The sequence below is a fragment of the Papio anubis genome, chromosome 4, assembly GCF_008728515.1.
Source record: "Papio anubis isolate 15944 chromosome 4, Panubis1.0, whole genome shotgun sequence".
NCBI lineage: Eukaryota > Metazoa > Chordata > Mammalia > Primates > Cercopithecidae > Papio > Papio anubis.
Genome location: NC_044979.1, coordinates 16,533,439 through 16,552,013, shown reverse-complemented (window position 1 = coordinate 16,552,013; position 18,575 = coordinate 16,533,439). Strand labels below are relative to the sequence as shown.

Genomic DNA, 18,575 nt, shown 5'->3' with positions numbered 1-18,575 from the left:
CCCTGTTTGAAAAAGAAAAAGGGGTGGAAGGTTTCCCCAATAGCCGACCTCCTGAGAGATGAAAGCAAGTGGGCCCAAGGCCATCACATTTATTTAACCTCTTTCCTAAGCAGTTTGGTTTCTCTCTCCTGGAAAATGGTGCCCACTGTCTTACCTTGTTTGTGTTTCATTTTAGAATGCCAGAAATGTCACTGCATATTTCCCTAGAGCCCGCTGGTACGATTACTACACGGTAAGTTTTTCTGAATGTTTATACAACATGGGAAAATGGTAGAGAAAACAAAGGCTTTAGATCTGGTGGACCTTAGGTCAAATGCTGGATCTGTAACCCACCTGCTGTAAGGTGGGTTACAGATAAGTCACTTTAACCCTTGTAACCTCAGTTTTCTCACCTCCAAGTGGAGTAAGACCACTTCCCTCATAGAACCGTTGTGAAGTAACACATAAAGCATCTCACTCAGGGTCTGATTTTGTGGGTGTTCTCTTTGTGTTAGTTTTTAATATTTCCTTATATCACTGCTATTTACTACATTTTGTAAAGGCAGATGCTAGCAAACATTTGAGATTGTGTTGAAAACTATAGGTTTTGTTTTTAATGTTTATATATTTGCCTGCTGTAAGTTCGTAAGCATAGAGGCCTTTTTGTCTCTGTCTTTTTATTAAATATCTCCTTCCATAGCATAGATGCTCAAAGAAGGGTGATGCACATAATTACCTAAGGCACACAAGTGATTAGACAATGTGCAAAACACACACAGAGGTGTGGGACCCAACCCTTGTGAGTCTAAGCAGTGCAAGTACATTTAGAAATGAGGCAGCAATGAAGAGCTCCTTGCTGCATAGTTTCATTGCTAGTATGATTCCCAAAGACTCAGCTGGGAAGCCAGGGTCTTCCAGGGCAGCTCTGGGGTGGTGGTCTCTTGCTGGGACCCTGAGAACTCAGACCCTGATTCTTTTTTTTTTTTTTTGAGGCGGAGTCTCGCTCTGTCGCCCAGGCTGGAGTGCAGTGGCCGGATCTCGGCTCACTGCAAGCTCCGCCTCCCGGATTTATGCCATTCTCCTGCCTCAGCCTCCTGAGTAGCTGGGACTACAGGCGCCCGCCACCTCGCCCGGCTAGTTTTTTGTATTTTTTAGTAGAGACGGGGTTTCACTGTGTTAGCCAGGATGGTCTCGATCTCCTGACCTCGTGATCCGCCCGTCTCGGCCTCCCAAAGTGCTGGGATTACAGGCTTGAGCCACCGCGCCTGGCCGTCAGACCCTGATTCTTGGGGTAGAATCAAAGAAGGCATTTCCTTGGTCTCTAATGAGGCCTCTTCTTCTGACTTTCTGAGAACAAAGTTGAGGGCTGGCAACATAGCAAAGGGGTGCAAACAGGGTTACAAGAAGCAGAGCATGTGCTGGCCCCTTTCATCCAAGGGGACTGCAGTGAGATTAGGTGAAAACTGGAGAAGGATGTACAATTTTGTTCCTTCTCTTCTCAGTCCATTGGAGCCCAAATCCTCCCCACTGCTCTAGACTCCCCTTCCTGTTGCTAGTCTGGATCTGCCCTTAGGGTGGTAACATGTTAAGGCTCTGCTCTGTGCTTCCCAGCCAGGTCTTCCCTAGGAAGAGTGGCCAACTTTCTTTAAGTGAGACTGGCCTTTGTCCTGAGTGTGCATGTTGAGTCTCTCATTCAGTAACAGAAGATGTCTTTGGTTGAAGAGGGAAAGACACAAGAAATCATGGTGAAAGCTGTTTAGAAAAAGATGAAATTTTGATGTTTAGTTAAAATGAAGATGAATTTTTTAGTTAGGATTAATGAAGAAGTGTCACCTTAATTAATCTTGCCAAGTTTGGATACCTATTACTCGTTCTAGAGCACAAGCTGGCAAACTATGGCCTACAACCATCTGATTGTTCGCTGATTTGCACATAAAGTTTTATTGGAACACAGCCATGCATATTTGTTTACATGTTGTCAACAATAATTGCTTCTTACCTGTAAAGTAGCAGCTCTCAAATGAGAGCATTTTTTCTACAGGGGACATTTGGCAGTGCCTAGAGATATTTTTTGTTGTCACAACAGGGTGGGGGTGAGGAGGAGATGCTGTTGACATCTGAGGATTCTGCTGAATATCAAAAGGCGCAGATAGCCCCATCACCAGAGAAGTGTCTGGCCCCAAATCTCAATAGTGCTGAGACTGAAAAGCCCTGCTCTAGTTGACAACATGTAGGATGGAAGGATGGTCCCTTAGGTTAGGTTTCTGATTCAGGTGAGAGAGTAGCACCTCTTTCTGTCACACATCAGGCAAATGTAGTTTGTACGGTGGAAGCAAAGGCATAGACCCTAACAAGATATGATAGCAGCCTTGTGAGATTTCATGCAGCACTGGGTGAACGCAGAATGGATAAATGCAGGTGATAGGTGATGAGGCATGTCTGTGAGGGAGGATGAGATGTCTGGCAGGATGCATTGTTCAGGGAGGGGCCTGTTTTCTCCTTCTTCATCTCTTACCTTCTTCTGCCCACAGGGTGTGGATATTAATGCAAGAGGAGAGTGGAAGACCTTGCCAGCCCCTCTTGACCACATTAATCTTCATGTCCGTGGGCTACATCCTGCCCTGGCAAGAGCCTGCACTGAACACCCACTTAAGGTGAATGATGGACCCAGGCTTCCTACATGTCAGTTAGCTCAACAATCTGTAATGAAGTCCACCAAAACGTAAGCATCACTCTCAAGCCCACATGCAATTTTACTCAACACTTGTTTTTCTTTGTGCTTGTTTGTACTTTAACCTTTTTCAGACTCTACCCTCTTCGACTAATTATTAACAGCTCTTTTATGTCTAAGGGAGTGAGATGATAGGTCTAAGAGTGTCATCTTTCAATCTCACGATTGAAATGGAAGTCAAAATAGGAGCAGCCATGATTCATAATAGTTTTAGTATACTATTGGATCTAATTGAAGCTTTCCTAAGAAAACTATTGCTGAAAAATTGTTTATTCCTCTACAAGATGTTAAAATTCTAGATCAAAGTCTATGTATAAATTAACCATAAGTAACATCCAGTGAATACTTGCCCTGTAACTAGAGCTATATGAATATGGGCATTTCCATGTGGAAATTATGTATTTTTTCTTAGCAAAAGGAAAACATAAATTCTGTGAGGTTAGTAGTGTTACCACCATTTATTTCATAGATGAGCAAAAAGGCTAAGTGATTTGCTCAGAGTCACACAGCTAGTAAGTACATGAACGTGGACTAAAATTCACATCTCTCTGGTATCAATACTAAAATTCTTAGACTCCCTATTCATTTGATTCCAAAGATTTAAAGAAAAATGAAGGACTTAAGACATTTGAAAGTAGAACTCCCTCTACATGTTTTGGATATTAGGTCACGAAAACAGAAAGATTTCAGCATCAGGATTTTCCTCTCAAAAGGTAAAGAAAGAACCCAGTTGGTTTGGTTGTCATTACTTTAAGAGCCTTAAAGGAGAATCCTCTTGATTCATTCACTAATTCATGTGTTCATGATATGAAGTCATATAGCCAGATGGAGACAGAATTAGAACTAAGTCACAAGTCTCTTGAATTCTAGTATGCAGTCTTTATCCCCCAAAGCACTTCCCTTTGCTGCTTTATGTTTGTATATAAACTCTTGGTGTGTGGCTGTGGCTTTGCTTTTAGCTTATGCTTCTCTCCTACCTCACTGCAGCCGCCAGAAGTTCATGGGCTTCAAAACTGCCTTGGATGATGAGGGAACTGCTGAGGGCTGGCTCTTCTGGGATGATGGGCAAAGCATTGGTGAGTAGGGGTCACCTGGGATTCATGCTGATGGCACTGACTACATTCCTGGATTATCTTACAGGCCTGCTTTCACCTTTTCCCTGTTAAAACAGTTTTGCATTTTAAAATATAATCACTTGTTAATTCAAGTGTATAATCCACATTGGACATGATCTTTATTCCTCATGTAAATGAAGCTCAGTTCTGAATCACCTCCCATTATGCAACTGTTGTAATCTACTGTAGAAGGTAGCGATATGGGAGCCATGGGGAAAGTTTACCTGTAGCCAGCTGAGATAAAATTTCAGAGGTTATGGTCAAGGACACATTGCCTAATTACATGGTTTACTGTCCCAGTAAGAGGGGTAATACTTCTATCAATTGTATTTTTTATGGGATATTTTCTATTAGGAGTTTATAGGAATTGGTAAACTCTCAGGAGGATTGCTCAAGAAATTATTAGCTATTTCTAGACAAGTGCTGTCCAACAGAACTTTCTGCAGTGATGACAATGTTCTATATCTTCTGCTGTTCAATATTGTATCTACTAGGCATATGTGGCTATCGAGCACTTGAAATGTGTGACAAGTGCATCTGAAGAATTGAATTTTTAATTTTGTTCAATCTTAACAAGCTTAAGTTTAAACAGTTACATTTTACTAGTGACTACTCTCTTAGCACAGTTGTAAGGGATAGCCAGTGGCAACTGACTGAGTGGTGAGTCATTTAGAAAGGGGCCAGCACGACCAGGCTCAGTGGCTCATACCTGTAATCCCAGCACTTTGGGAGGCCGAGGCGGCCAGATCACCTGAGTTCGGGAGTTCGAGACCAGCCTCACCAACATGGAGAAACCCCGTTTCTACTAAAAATACGAAAAAATTAGCCGGGTGTGGTGGCACATGCCTGTAATCCCAGCTACTAGGGAGGCTGAGGTAGGAGAATTGCTTGTACCTGGGAGGTAGAGGTTGCAGTGAGCCGAGATGGCACCATTGCACTCCAGCCTGGGCAACAAGAGTGAGGCTCCATCTCAGGAAAAAAAAAAAAAAAAAAAGAAAGAAAAAGAAAGGGGCCAGCACACAGGGAAGAGTGTGACAGCCACGAGGGCAGGGTGTAGGATGGGAATACTTGAAACCAAGCTGTTGACTAGTTCCCCTTCACTGGCTGTGCTGAACTCCATATTCTTCCTGGGCCTGTGGCACACATTTAGGATAAAGGACAAAGAAGCCTTTTCTTTGATCATCTTTGTTCTCTGGAGATCACATTTTTAAGTTTGCCTAATACCTCAAGATAAACCCACCAAGACACCAGTGTCGGTGTTTATGTATGTATGTGCATATAAACGTGTGTGCAGACATGTGTACACACAGCAAAAGAAACCTGGAAATTCTGCGCTGATTAGGAAGATGCTGGGAATAGTAGACCACAAGGAAGAGAAGTGACTTAAAAATGGTGTCAGGAAACTGTGTTATATGAAGTGACTCTGTCACACAGATGCATCTATACACATTCATTTCAAACATTTTGTGCAAACTGAGTATGGGTGCAGGGTTTGATTAGTCTCCATAAAGAGGACTTACATTTTAAAATAGAACACTCAAAAGACAGAAAATAAAAATGAAGATAAGCCTTACTCTCTCAACAAGTAACTTGGAAGTCTACTTCTCCAAGACAAGTAGAAAATTAGAAGAGTATTTACATATTCTATAGCATAGAGTTCTACAGCACAGGCCCAGGCCATGTTTATCTTGTTGTCTGTTTGCAGATACCTATGGGAAAGGACTCTATTACTTGGCCAACTTTTCTGCCAGCCAGGTGAGTGTGACTGATATGAAGTGAGAATAAGATTCCACTGGCTTAGGAGGATGCTGAATATCATAAGGGCGTAAAATACCACCTAGAAATTCTTCATTGCTCATCTTGCTAATTCACATTCTTCTACTTCTCTAGACTTCTGGTGGAAATTTACTATGCTCCCAGGAGGCTTTCTGCAATTAAACCTATCCTCCTCTCATCAGTAATGATCATGATTCCAGTTTACCATGTTACAGATGGATGGGCTGTTTCTGTTATCTAGCCCTTGTTCCTAAGTTACCTTGGAATGGTCGGCACATTTTGTGATTCCTCCACCTGTAGAATATAAGTATCTTGACAGTTGAGACTTTTGTCTCCTATAGAGTTCAGGGCAGTGCAAACGACCCTGCAGCTACTTGTCAATGCAAAGTGGATGGGACTTGGCAATAGGAGACAGAGTGATGAAATCATGGTTTCCGTGATCCAAAGACACAAGATGGTGACTCTGAAATTGTCTTACTTTATGATCTACATTTGTGCCTAAAAAGAGGTTAGAAAAAATTTGAACTAATTCTGCTATTATCTTTTTTTTTAATCTCCAATTCGACAGAATACGATGCAAAGCCATATAATTTTCAACAATTACATCACTGATACAAATCCTTTGAAACTGGGCTACATTGAAATCTGGGGAGTGGGCAGTGTCCCCATTACCAGTGTCAGCATATCTGTGAGCGGCATGGCCATAACACCCTCCTTCAACAATGACCCCACGACACAGGTTTGTGACTGGTGAAAAATGTGAATGGTATTTTCCACCCTTAATATGCCTAGTGCAGTGCCTGACTGCTTGCCTTCCAAATGATTCCCTCTCCTACCAGGCCCTCTGGGAATCCCTGAGTTTTCAGTGTGTTAGGAATGGACCACATGGAGATGAATGAAAAATCATGGTTTATCACCATTTGGAATGCATGGCCTGGATTCTTACTTTCCATGTTTGTCTTCTTGTCTGCAAACCTATGTAAAACTTTGTCTTGGCTCCCTCACCTCTGCCTCAGAGATCAACTTTCCAAATAGGTTGAACTATCATATTTTATCAAATATGATACCAAATATATCAAATATGCTTCATTATTTCATGTGCCACAAAGAAAGAAAAAAGGATGACAAAACTATGATATAGAATGCTTCCTTATCACTCATTTTTTTTTTTTTTTTTTTTTTAAGACGGAGTCTCGCTCTGTTGCCCAGGCTGGATTGCAGTGGCATGACCTCAGCTCACTGCAAGCTCTGCCTCCCAGGTTCACACCATTCTCTTGCCTCAGCCTCCCAAGTAGCTGGGACTACAGGCGCCCACTACCACACCTGGCTAATTTTTTGAATTTTTAGTAGAAACAGGTTTTCACCGTGTTAGCCAGGATGGTCTCGATCTCCTGACCTTGTGACCCGCCTGCCTCGGCCTCCCAAAGTGCTGTGATTACAGGTGTGAGCCACTGCGCCCAGCCTCAAATTTTTATAATAAACTTATAGAAAGTTGTTGAAACTTCTTTAGACATAAATTTTTAGCTATATGTTTCAATATTGTAGATGATAATATGGAGGAAAGTGTTGAGTGGAGACACGTTGCTGATTCTGCCTCAAAGTAATTTAGAAGAAGTAGACCCTAAATGTGAAGAAGCACCAGAAATAGCTTAACCAATTTGTATCATATTTAAATTGTACTATTTAAATTTGTGTTAAACTGTTTTATTTTATTATTTAAATGGTTTATTGTATTTATTATTATTTTGAAGAAAAATCTGTGTTAGTAAGATATTTCCTCTGTACTGCAAAAGGCGTTGGTGATTCAGCACTTTATAAAAATCCTTCCACTAGTGTCTATGAAGTGTTTTCCTGAGCCACTGACACACTTTATGTACATTTTTATCCTAGTGCTTTCTTGATCTTACTAACTATTCCTTCCTATAATAATCCTTAAATGTTTTCAGTCCATACATTCATAACACAGTAATAGCAATGAAGCTTACACGGGCACAGACAATAATGATTATGCCATGAGTGCTGCCTGGCTCACAGTATTCTATGGTTATCGATTACAAGACACACTCTGGTCGCATGAAAAATCTCTACCTTGGGATTAATGCAGTGTAGTGGTCCTGACACTTATCATCCCGATGGTAAATGAAACTTTCTTCCTTGTGTGTTTACTTATTATTTTTTTCCTGAACCTTTTTTCTTTCATAATCCTTCCTGATGATTAAACCTGAAACAAAAGTTTTCTTTCAGTTTTGCATTCTTTACATTTATTTCCTCATACTTGTGGTTTTCTTGTCAACAACTTCCCCAACTATGCCTTAAAGGACTTTGCCCAATCCTACTGCTGACCAGCTCATGGACAGATATGCAAGTTGATGAGGGCACACGCAGTGAAACCTTCTTGACAGCATCTGCCTAGGAAGAAGCAGGAATAGTGGACTCTTGCTGGGCAAACACTGGGGTGGATAGAGGAATAGGAGAAGAATGAAACAGAAGGGTGGTGCCAAGAAAAATCAGCACCTCCGTAGAATGGAAAAGAGGGCGTTCTCTCCAGTTTGTGCAGTTGTTTCTCTTCAGTGGTTGCATATTGAACTTTTTTTGTTTGTTTGTTTGTTTTTTGTTTTTACACTGAGTCTCACTCTATTGCCCAGGCTGAAGTACAGTGGTGCAATCTTAGCTCACTGCCGTCTCCACCTCCCAGGTTCAAGTGATTCTCCTGCCTCATTACAAGCACCCACCACCACGCCTGGCTAACTTTTGTATTTTTAGTAGAGCCGGGGTTTCACCATGTTGGCCAAGCTGGTCTCAAACTCCTGACCTCAAATGATCCAAATGCCTGGGCCTCCCAGAGTGCTGGGATTACCGGTGTGAGCCACCACACCCGGCCTATCTCTACCATTTAATATTTTGAATGGTAAACATAAAATATTAAAACATAATTTAAATAAATCTTGAATTAGTTAAAGGCCCATCTCTGCCATTGAATATTCTTTGTACTCTAAAAAATTAGAAAACACTTTTCTCATCTGAAACTTTGAGGGCAATCTTTTAACTAGACAATACAATATAGAAGTATTAGGGGGTTATTTGGACTGTATACTTACACTAATTTATTTGCATGCAGTAAATTTCAATACCAGATGCCCAATTCTTTTCCTTTGGTTCCTAACAGGTATTAAGCATCAATGTGACTGACAGAAACATCAGTGTACATAATTTTACTTCATTGACATGGAGAAGCACTCCGTGAATTTTTAGAGCAAGATTCTAACTATGAACGACTTTGAAACGACTTATACTTCATGCTCATAAAAATTATTGTGTGTTGCTAATTGGTTCATACCCACTGTTGGTGAAATATTTTTGTTAATTTTGTTACATGTTTTGTGTGTGAACCCTAAAGGTTAAATCTTAGCCCTGTGGGATGGGCAGTTAGGGATGTGTGGAAAATCTATGCATTACCTGAATGTCTCTATGTGGTTAGTATGGTAGTGATTGTTCATCATATGACATTGACTGAAGATGAACCTGGTCCATGATGAAGTGTGTGTATGTCCATGTGTGTAATCATGGAATGGACCCCATTCTCTTGTTAAACACACAAGAAAAAGCTTTCCGTGACAGTTCCAGGTCTTGAAGCTAATCAGCATCTCAAGAAAGTATCCAGAAAGAACATCTGCTAGTTGATTATAGGCAGCAGGGGGAATAATACACCTAATTGGTTATAGGTAGGGGGAGCATGATAAGCAAAGAAAAGGCAAACACAAGGAAAGATCAGAGGAAACAGAAGATGATAGTAAAAGTGATCATAGTAAGAACATAATGTAAAATTATCAACAGCCTTATGGGGAGGAAAAAGGAAGAGTCAACTCACCTGAGAGAAGAGGGTCTTCAGAAATCTTTAGCATAAAGGGCTAGTGGTGAGACTGAGATCTGAGCAGGCAAAGCTGAAAAGAGAGTTTGGAGGTTAAAAATAATTTATTTTTGCAGTGGTGTGCTTTGAAGTGTGTAAATCTTATTTCTAATGTATATAACCACATTTCACATAAAAATATGCAATTTATATGCCAGATAAAAATAAAACAAGTGAATGTGCAAGTAATTTTGAATTTTGTGCTATTTTGAACATGAGTAATCTCTGTTTGGGGTTAAGGTTGTTGTTTAACAAACTCTTATGAGTTTGTCTTTCTGGTTCTCTTTGGCATCACAGAACCTGCAGCCAAATCCACCAATAGGATGATAACCTTTATAATTGTCTTTTTCTTACATCTCTGCAAGGAGTCTTTTATAAGATGTAGGTTTGTGGAAGGGTCTATTGATTACTATTTTAATCATCATAGCAATTGCTAAATTTAGGAAAATACCAACTCCGATAAAAATAGGGGTTGCAACACTCTTGCTTAAAATTCTATAGGGTTAAAATTTGAGATAAGGAAATTATATATTAATGTTCAACAGGAATATTAACTTTTGATGTTACCTGAAAATGAGTTGAAAATGAATGTGTTTGGAATGAGGGAGTCTACTTCCCCGTGTTTTCTTCTTTTCTTACGACCAGGAAGTCATTCATTCTCCCTGCACACTCATGTGTCAGCGCCTGCGTAAGGCTAGAGACAAACAATATTGTTAAATCATGTGATTATCACAATAAGGGGCGTTTGGATGAGGGCCTGAGCTAACTAGAAAACTGGTGAAATACGGAAAACCGGCCATGGGAATCCTTTGGTCAAAGGTGGGAAACTTGTCAACTCTAACAAACTCAGGAAGGTCACAATGATGAAAACATTATTTACTTGATATTTAAGAAATATTTAATGTTACCATCAAGGATCTATTGGTGGAATTTGGCACTGGCTGCCACAAAGTGCTTAAGGAGAGGCATTCTGACTACGTAAATCTGACGGCCAAGGCCCTAATGAGGCCAGTGGGGTTTTGGAGCATGTGAAGTGTCAGGGACCCCACTGACAGCCTAGTGAAACCTACAGAATTCCTCCTCACAACATTGTTTTTAAATGCATCAAGCAAAATGCATGCTATTTCAAAGAAAACTTACATTACAAGATACTTACCCAAACATTAAAGAGAAATTGATATCGTAACCCATGAGATGTGTTTTTTTCATTATCAAATTAAATGGAAAGATCCAACAGTGGAAGTAACAATGCCATAATTTCAATGTAATGATCAACATCAACAATATTTTGAGATATCCACTAAAATCTCATAATGTAATGTGGAAAGAGCTGTGATTCCATTTTTGACAAACTCATGCTCTGTGAAAACTACTGTGCTCTGTTGTCTACATTCATAACCTAACAAAATGCTAAATTTCAGCCAGAAATGTATGAAAAAGAGGTATCGGTTGGAACCAATATGGCTTGCCGGAGTTAATGCAGAGAGAGCTTGCTGATGTCACAGCCTGAATTTCCACCACAGTTTCATACTAACTCCCTCCCAGATTTGCACATAGGACCCATGATGAGGCCTCAAGAGATAACTGTGCATGCCTGAGGACTTTCTAGATCTCCCCTTTCTTTCACCAATCACCTGCTAATCCCAGCATCCATCCCCTAAGCCTTTTCTGATAAAAATACTTCCTTAAAGCTAGCACAGGAAGACAGGTTTGAGCTGGACTCCTGTCTCCTGTGAGTCAACTTGCAATAAAAACCTTTTCTTCAAAACCCTCTGTCAGAGTATTGGCTTCTAGCACATTGGTGAGCGAGCCCTTTTGCTCAATAACACCCGCAGAGGTTGTTCCTCAGACCACACTCTGAGAACCACCTCTCATGGAACCATATCCATTTGTGGCCATCCCAGAGCAGCCCCTACAACATGGACCTATGCTTACAACTCCTGGCCAGCTATTCAGGAAGATGCTGGGGGCCTTCCTTTTCCACATCTGCTCTGTTCTTCAGATCACATAATTTTACTTTCTTTCTTCATAGGTGTGCCAAAATAAAAAATAATACTCTCAAACTCTTTCACTTAAATAGGAAGACATCTATTCCTTTCTTATTAATGTTATAACATTAAATGTCATATATACCTACAAAGATAAGGTTTTGTTGGCCGTGGCAGATATCGTCAAGATCCCAACAATATTTCTTTGTTCTTATCATAGCAGCAGAGTCATTGAGAGTTTTGCACCTGGCCTTGGAGAATGGTGTTCTGGAACTTAGGGGTGACTCATATTACAAGTTTCTGATGTGATGATTCCAACCAGCAGCTTGCTTTGACAACTGTTTGAGTTTCACCAAGAGCTAACTTTACTGTGCCTTGTTACCGATAGACAACTGGAAGATGTCGGGTCACGTGCCTGTCTCTACCCTTCAAAGTGACTCTGTTATTTTCTTTTCTTTTTTTTTTTTTTTTTGAGACGGAGTCTCGCTCTGTCACCCAGGCTGGAGTACAGTGGCCAGATCTCAGCTCATTGCCAGCTCCGCCTCCCGGGTTTACGCCATTCTCCTGCCTCAGCCTCCCGAGTAGCTGGGACTACAGGCGCCCGCCACCTCGCCCAGCTAGCTTTTTGTATTTTTTTTTTAGTAGAGACGGGGTTTCACCGTGTTAGCCAGGATGGTCTCGATCTCCTGACCTCATGATCCGCCCGTCTCGGCCTCCCAAAGTGCTGGGATTACAGGCTTGAGCCACCGCGCCCGGCCGGCTCTGTTATTTTCTCGTTGGTCAACACCAGTGTGGTGATCCAATATCTTCCAGTTAGTTAGCAAGAAGGGATGGTGAAGGTAGCTATTTTCTGCACTTTAGGAAACAGGTTATAGATTAGCTGGGATTGTTGGTTACCACTATTACATAAAAGAAGTCACAAATGTGCACGGCATGTGGGGAGTTAAAGGTAAAATATCACACAAAGAATGGAAAGATCTTATGTAACAATAAATCTCCCTTCTTGATCTTGCCAGGATGTCTTCCCAATTGGAAATGAGATCTTGGTATGTTTCCCCTCTAACAAAGGCCACCTTGTACTGGGGCAAATGAAAAGCGGAATATGTCATTCCAGGAGTTCATAAATGCAGAAACCTAGTCTCTCTCTCTCTCTCTCTCTCTCTCTGTGTGTGTGTGTGTGTGTGTGCACGCGTGCATATGTGTGCTTTTCCATATACTGAGCATTTGAAGCAAACACAAAGGATTCACTACTATGAACACTGTTATTTACAGTTCTTAGGTGCCACCAAAAGAGCCCTCTGTATTACTCATATATTACTGGCAGGAATGGGGATGTAAAATGATGCTGCCACATTAGAAAGCAGTTTTGTAGTCCTTCAAAAAGTTAAAGACTTATCACATGACCTGTGATTCCACTCCTAGGTATGTTCCAGGCAGAATTTTAAAAAAACATGCCAGCTCGTAGCAGCATTGTTCATAACAGGCAAAAAGTATCAACAACCTAGATGTATATCGACTGATACGTGGATAAACCAAATGTGGTCTATCCATGCAGGGGATACTATCCAGACATGGAAAGGAACAAATACTGATACTTGAAATGGCATCGATGAACTTTGAAAATATTATGCCAAGTAAAAGAAGCCAGACACAGATGGCCACATATTGTATGACTGCATTTATATGAAATGTTCACAGTAGGCAAATCCATAAGGACAGAAAGTAGGTTAGTGGCTGCAGAAACAGGGGGAGATGGGAATGGAGAGTGACTACTAATTATTTTTTGGGGGTGTGACAAAAATATTCTGGAATTAGATAGTGGTGATAGTTTCAGAATTTTGTAATATTTAAAAAAAAACACTGAATTGTATACTTTAAAAGAGTGAATCTTATGACTTGGAAATCATATGTCAATTTAAAAATCCACTTTAGCTAGCTTAAGAAAACTTTAAAAAAGATATTGGTGACTCATTGAAACTCCAGTAGGACTAGAGAGTCAGGTTTGTAGGCCATGTGGCTAAGGACAAACCCCAGGTTACCCTGTAGGGGTTTCTACTGCCACTGCCCTGAGCACATATCTGGTAGCTTGCAACCCCAAATACTGAAGCATAGGATGCCCCTAGGTCTCTTGTCCCTGCTGCCTCTGAAACGAGCTATCTTTCCAACACCCTGAGTTTTACATGGTACCTCCTTATCTATACCTTCTTCTGGGTGTAAGTCACTCAAGGGAATATCTCATTCACAAAGCTCCAGTCACTTGCCTCTACCTTGGGTGAAAGAGAGGCTGTGAAAGAGAATTTCCAGCTGTTTCTTTGGGGAGGCAGGATTTAGAGAAAAATTCCTTAAGTTGATTTAAGTAAGAGGTTTTTGTTTTTTGTTTTTTGTGTTTTTTTTGTCTTTTTAAGGATCCTCTGTTTATAATTTTTTTTCAACTTTTATTTTAGATTCAAGGTCTACGATTCAGGGTGCGCATATACAGGTTTGTTTCAAGGGTATATTGTGTGGGATGCTGAGGTTTGGGGTGTGATTGAACCTGTCACCTAGGTAGTGAGTAGATAGTGTTTCAACCCTTGTCTCCCTCCCCACCTCCCCCATCTTAGCAAGAAGTTTTGAAAGATGCTGAGCCATCAAAGAATATGACAAATATCCACTAGAGGCGTCTTCCCACTTTAGGTGTGTATACTTTCTTTCTTTTTTATTTTTATTTTTTGAAATGGAGCTTTGCTCTTGTTGTCCAGGCTGGAGTGCAATGGGGCAATCTCAGCTCACTGCAACCTCCGCCTCCCGAGTTCAAGTGATTCTCCTGCCTCAGCCTCCTGGGTAGCTGGGATTACAGCCGCCTGCCATCACATCACGCCTAGCTGTAGAGACAGGGTTTCACCACATTGGCCAGGCTGGTCTCGAACTCCTGACCTCAGGTGATCTACCCGCCTCGGCCTCCTAAAGTGCTGGGATTACAGGTGACCCACTGCGCCCGGACAGGTTTGCATAATTTCTACCTTAATGGTGCTTCACTATTTAGAATAATTGGTAGAAAGGATCATTTGAATTAATGAAAAGCTGAGTTATACCAAGAGAACTCTGAGGAATGAAAATGGAGAAAAGAACAAAGTGATGAACCAAGAGCTAATCCTTCTTTCACTTACTTATTAAATAAATAGCTATACATTTAAAAAGAACTATAGATATTGGGCAGAGTGCTAAGCACAGGAGATACAACAGTGAAGAAGATAGACAAGACCCTAGCTCTTGAGCCCTTTAGGCTACATGTACAGATGAGGAAGCATAACTTGACAATCAAAGTAATCAGATATGAACAGGGATACAGAGGAGGGACAATGATTAGGAAAAACACCACCTTCCCCTTTTATTAACAAAAGGAGCTTTCATTCTATGTCACATGGAGAGCAAGGGTTCTTTTATGATCTATTGGAATATGCACTCCCCTCCTCCAGTTACTGTCAACTTTATAGGGCAATAAATTAATCGTGGCAGAAGCTGGTTACCTCGGCCCGGTTACCTTTGCTCAGTGCTTCCTATGAATCGCTGAGGGAGAGACACAGCACAGAAAAAAGGTGATGCGGTGAGTGCACTTCTCCATGCAAGCAGTGCTTTGAACAAGGGCAGGGGGGTCCCTTTCTCTTTGTGTGATTTTCTGTCTGCTGCTCTGTTAAGTGATCTGGATGCCCATGTTTTTCTCCTGGACTTAATATTTTCTTCCTTTTCCATAAAAGATGAGGAGTGAGGATGAGACAGTTGATGGAGAGGAGAGACGTGTGTGCATGTGTGTGTGTGTGTGTGTGTGTTTGTGTGTGTGTTGTCAGTGTTTGGAGGACAGGTTCGGGGAGGTCTGGTGTGAGATCCTCCTCTCTCACTGGGAGAAATTAAGGACAGAGGAAACAGTTGGGATCCTTCTGGAAACTATCTCAAGATGGCATGGATTTGGAGGAAGGTGAATTCCTCCCAGCTTTGGGCAGGAAGGGTTTCTAAGTAGGGAAGAATTTCTACCTTTCGGAACCCCCATCCTGTCCTCTGTCTGAATGGCAATAGCTCCTAAGGCAGGAAAATACCTAGGGTTATTCCCAGCGTTCCTGAACTTCCTGAGCTAAGGTGCTGAACCTGCTCCCTTAGGAGGATTGAGGGGCTGTGGAGTGGGTCCCTGCTGCTGATTTTTACAGGCTAGAAAGAAAAAAGTCTCCCTGTAGAGAGAAATAATACTTGGAGAAAGAGACCAATTGATGAATAATGCGTTTGCTGTGGTATTGAGTTGTGGGCTGTATGTATAAGAAATGAAGTTTGATAACCATAGCTCTCTCAGGGTAGGTCCTTCATACTTCTTTCACTACCTGAAATTCCACCATTGGAGACCGATCCTCTAAGTCTTTAAGCTCTGACGCTTAGGACACATTGTGGAGAGAGTATTCAAGTACTATTTTAAAAAGTAGCGGCTCTTAGTGTTTGTCTCAGTTCCACCACTAACTGTGACTAGACAAAATTCCTTAATATTCATCTGTAAAATGGAAATCGTGATATCTGTCTGATCAGCTTCAATGCAGGGATTTTATGAGAATACAGTAATACAATATATATTTTATGGGGATTAGAGTATATCTTTTAAATAATTTAGACTAAAAGAGAGACAACTGATTAATTTAGGTAACTAGTAAAGAATAGTTAATAAACCCCAATTTTAATCCCAAACCTCAAGTTTCCAAGGGCTAAGGGTTTTTCCTAAAGGCCTGTTGTCAAATTCCCTATAGATCCTAGTTCCTTACCTCTATTTCAATATTAAACTGCTTCTTTTATGGAATTATTACACATTAACCTAAAGGTTGCCGTAATAAAAAATTGAAGCTATATACCTATATAAAATATTTGTAGAAATGGTCATGGCATTGGGGAGGAGTTGAGAAGAGCAGGGATACAGGGAAATGTAAAGTAAGAGGAGATGCAAAATAAACATAAAAACAAGAGAGAGAACATTCTTTGTCCCCGTTGACTTATATTTAACAGCTTGTTGCTGCGTAAGTGCTGATTTAGTATGGTGGGAATATGGGGAGAGGAGAGGCTGAGCAACTGGGGTTAGGAGGTGCCATGAAGACCTTTGATCACAAAGCTAAAGGGTTTTTGGTTTATTCAGAGATCCATTAAAAGCTTGAACATAGGAGATCCAAATGACCCTGTTTGTGCTGGTCACTTGGGTAATGACCCAAAGATACCGGGAAAGTAGTCTGACTGAACTGGTAAATGGCTGTGAGAACTAACAGAATGAGAGGAATTAAAAAAGATTCCTAGGTTGTTTTTTTTTTTTTAATGTGATTCTATTCCTCAAATTATTAATTATTTGAGGAACAAATAATTTGACCAAATTGGTAGGAACTGGGACTGAAGTGTGGGGAGAGATGATTTCAGGTTTACACATGTTAAATTTGGTTGAATCTGTGGGACATCCAACAGGCAGTTTAATATATGAATCTAAATCCTTGGGCTAGAAATACAGATTGGATTGCCATCACATGTCACATAAAGTCACATGAGGGGTGGAGATTATTCAAGGAGTGTGCATAGTTTAAAAAAGAAACCTATATCAGAATTTGGGGGACATCAAACATTCAATGAAATAGGGCCGGGTGTGGTGGCTCATGCCTGTAATCCCAGTACTTTGGGAGGCCTAGGCAGGCAGATCACCTGAGGTTAGGAGTTCAAGACCATCCTGGCCAACATGATGAAACCCCGTCTCTACAAAAATAGAAAAATCTGCAGGGCATGATGGCAGGTCCCAGCTACTCGGGGGCCTGAGGCCGGAAAATCGCTTGAACCTGGGAGACAGAGGTTGTAGTGAGCCGAGATCGTGCCATCAAGCGAGATCAGGCCGAGATCCAGCCTGGGCAACAGAGCGAGACTACGTCTCAAAAAAAAAAAAAAAAGAAGAAGAAGAAAAGAAATAGGGGACTACAAAGAATATTGAAGATAACAGAAATATAGGTGGAAAGCCAAGATTCCTATCAAGGAATCCATAGGTGGAAAGGTTCATGGAGGAGGAAGTGGTTAAGTGGTCAAGACAGTGTCCATTGTATTCAGCTATGATGTCACTGGTAACCTTGGTGGGAGCATTTCCAGTGGAATGCAGAAAACACAGCCAAGATGATATGAAGAAGGGAATATAGAAAGTGTGGAATTATCGTTCTGGAGGATTAGCTATGAAAGGGAAAAAAAAGTTATTATGTTACCTGGAGAAGCACACAGAGTCATTAACAGAGTTTGAGGTGATTTGGCGTATATTTATGAAGAAAAAATACTCAGAGAGTGAAATTGATTCTGCAAGAAAAGAAGAGATAATTGGCAGAATAAGATTTTTGAGAAATTCAACAGCTGTGAGATCTAGATAATAAATGCAAGGATTATACTTACACAAGAAGAGGAAAAACTGTTTCACTGAGAATAGAGGGGGAAAAGTAAGAATTTACTTAGATGTGAATAACCTTTTGTGGAAAAGCTTGGGTTGAGAAGCAGAGAGATGGAGTAGTTTCTGCAAAATAGTTACTTTCTATTTTATATCAGCAATGATATTGTATGAGAATAAGAGTGTAGGTAATAGCAGTCAGGCCTGAAAAGAAGGATAGAAGGATCAATTTTTTAAATTACTGCTACGAGGCCAGGCACAGTGGCTCACGCCTGTAATCCCAGCACTTTGGGAGGCCGAGGTGGGTGGATCATTTGAGGTCAGGAATTTGAGATCAGACTTGCTAACATGGTGAAACCCCATCTCGACTAAAAATACAAAAAATTAGCCAGACGTAGTGGCACGCACCTGTAGTCCTAGCTACTCAGGAAGCTGAGACAGGAGAATCCCTTGAACCTGGGAGGTGGAGGTCACAGTGAGTTGAAATCATGCCCCTGCACTCCCAGGGTGAGACTCCATCTCCAAAAAAATAAAATAAAATAAAATAAAAATTACTGCTGTGAAAAGTGAGAGGCACTGTCAAGACCATCAGTTGGCTTGCAGGCCCAGTTTATTTAGGAGATTATGAGCCTCAGTGGCATCTCCCTTGAGCTAGGTGTGTCAGCACAGAGGCAGA

General features: G+C 41.0%; 1 protein-coding gene across 1 annotated transcript in view; it reads left to right on the top strand.

Moving 5' to 3' along the window:
• MGAM (maltase-glucoamylase) overlaps positions 1-9,697 on the top strand; it is a 145,584-nt gene extending 135,887 nt beyond the window's left edge. Inside the window, 7 exon segments of the mRNA XM_031664961.1 lie at positions 176-232; positions 2,511-2,584; positions 2,586-2,633; positions 3,698-3,786; positions 5,531-5,580; positions 6,170-6,340; positions 8,768-9,697. Coding sequence (XP_031520821.1) covers positions 176-232; positions 2,511-2,584; positions 2,586-2,633; positions 3,698-3,786; positions 5,531-5,580; positions 6,170-6,340; positions 8,768-8,845 — 567 coding nt within the window. The 3' untranslated portion in view covers positions 8,846-9,697.
• Positions 9,698-18,575: the final 8,878 nt, after the last annotated feature.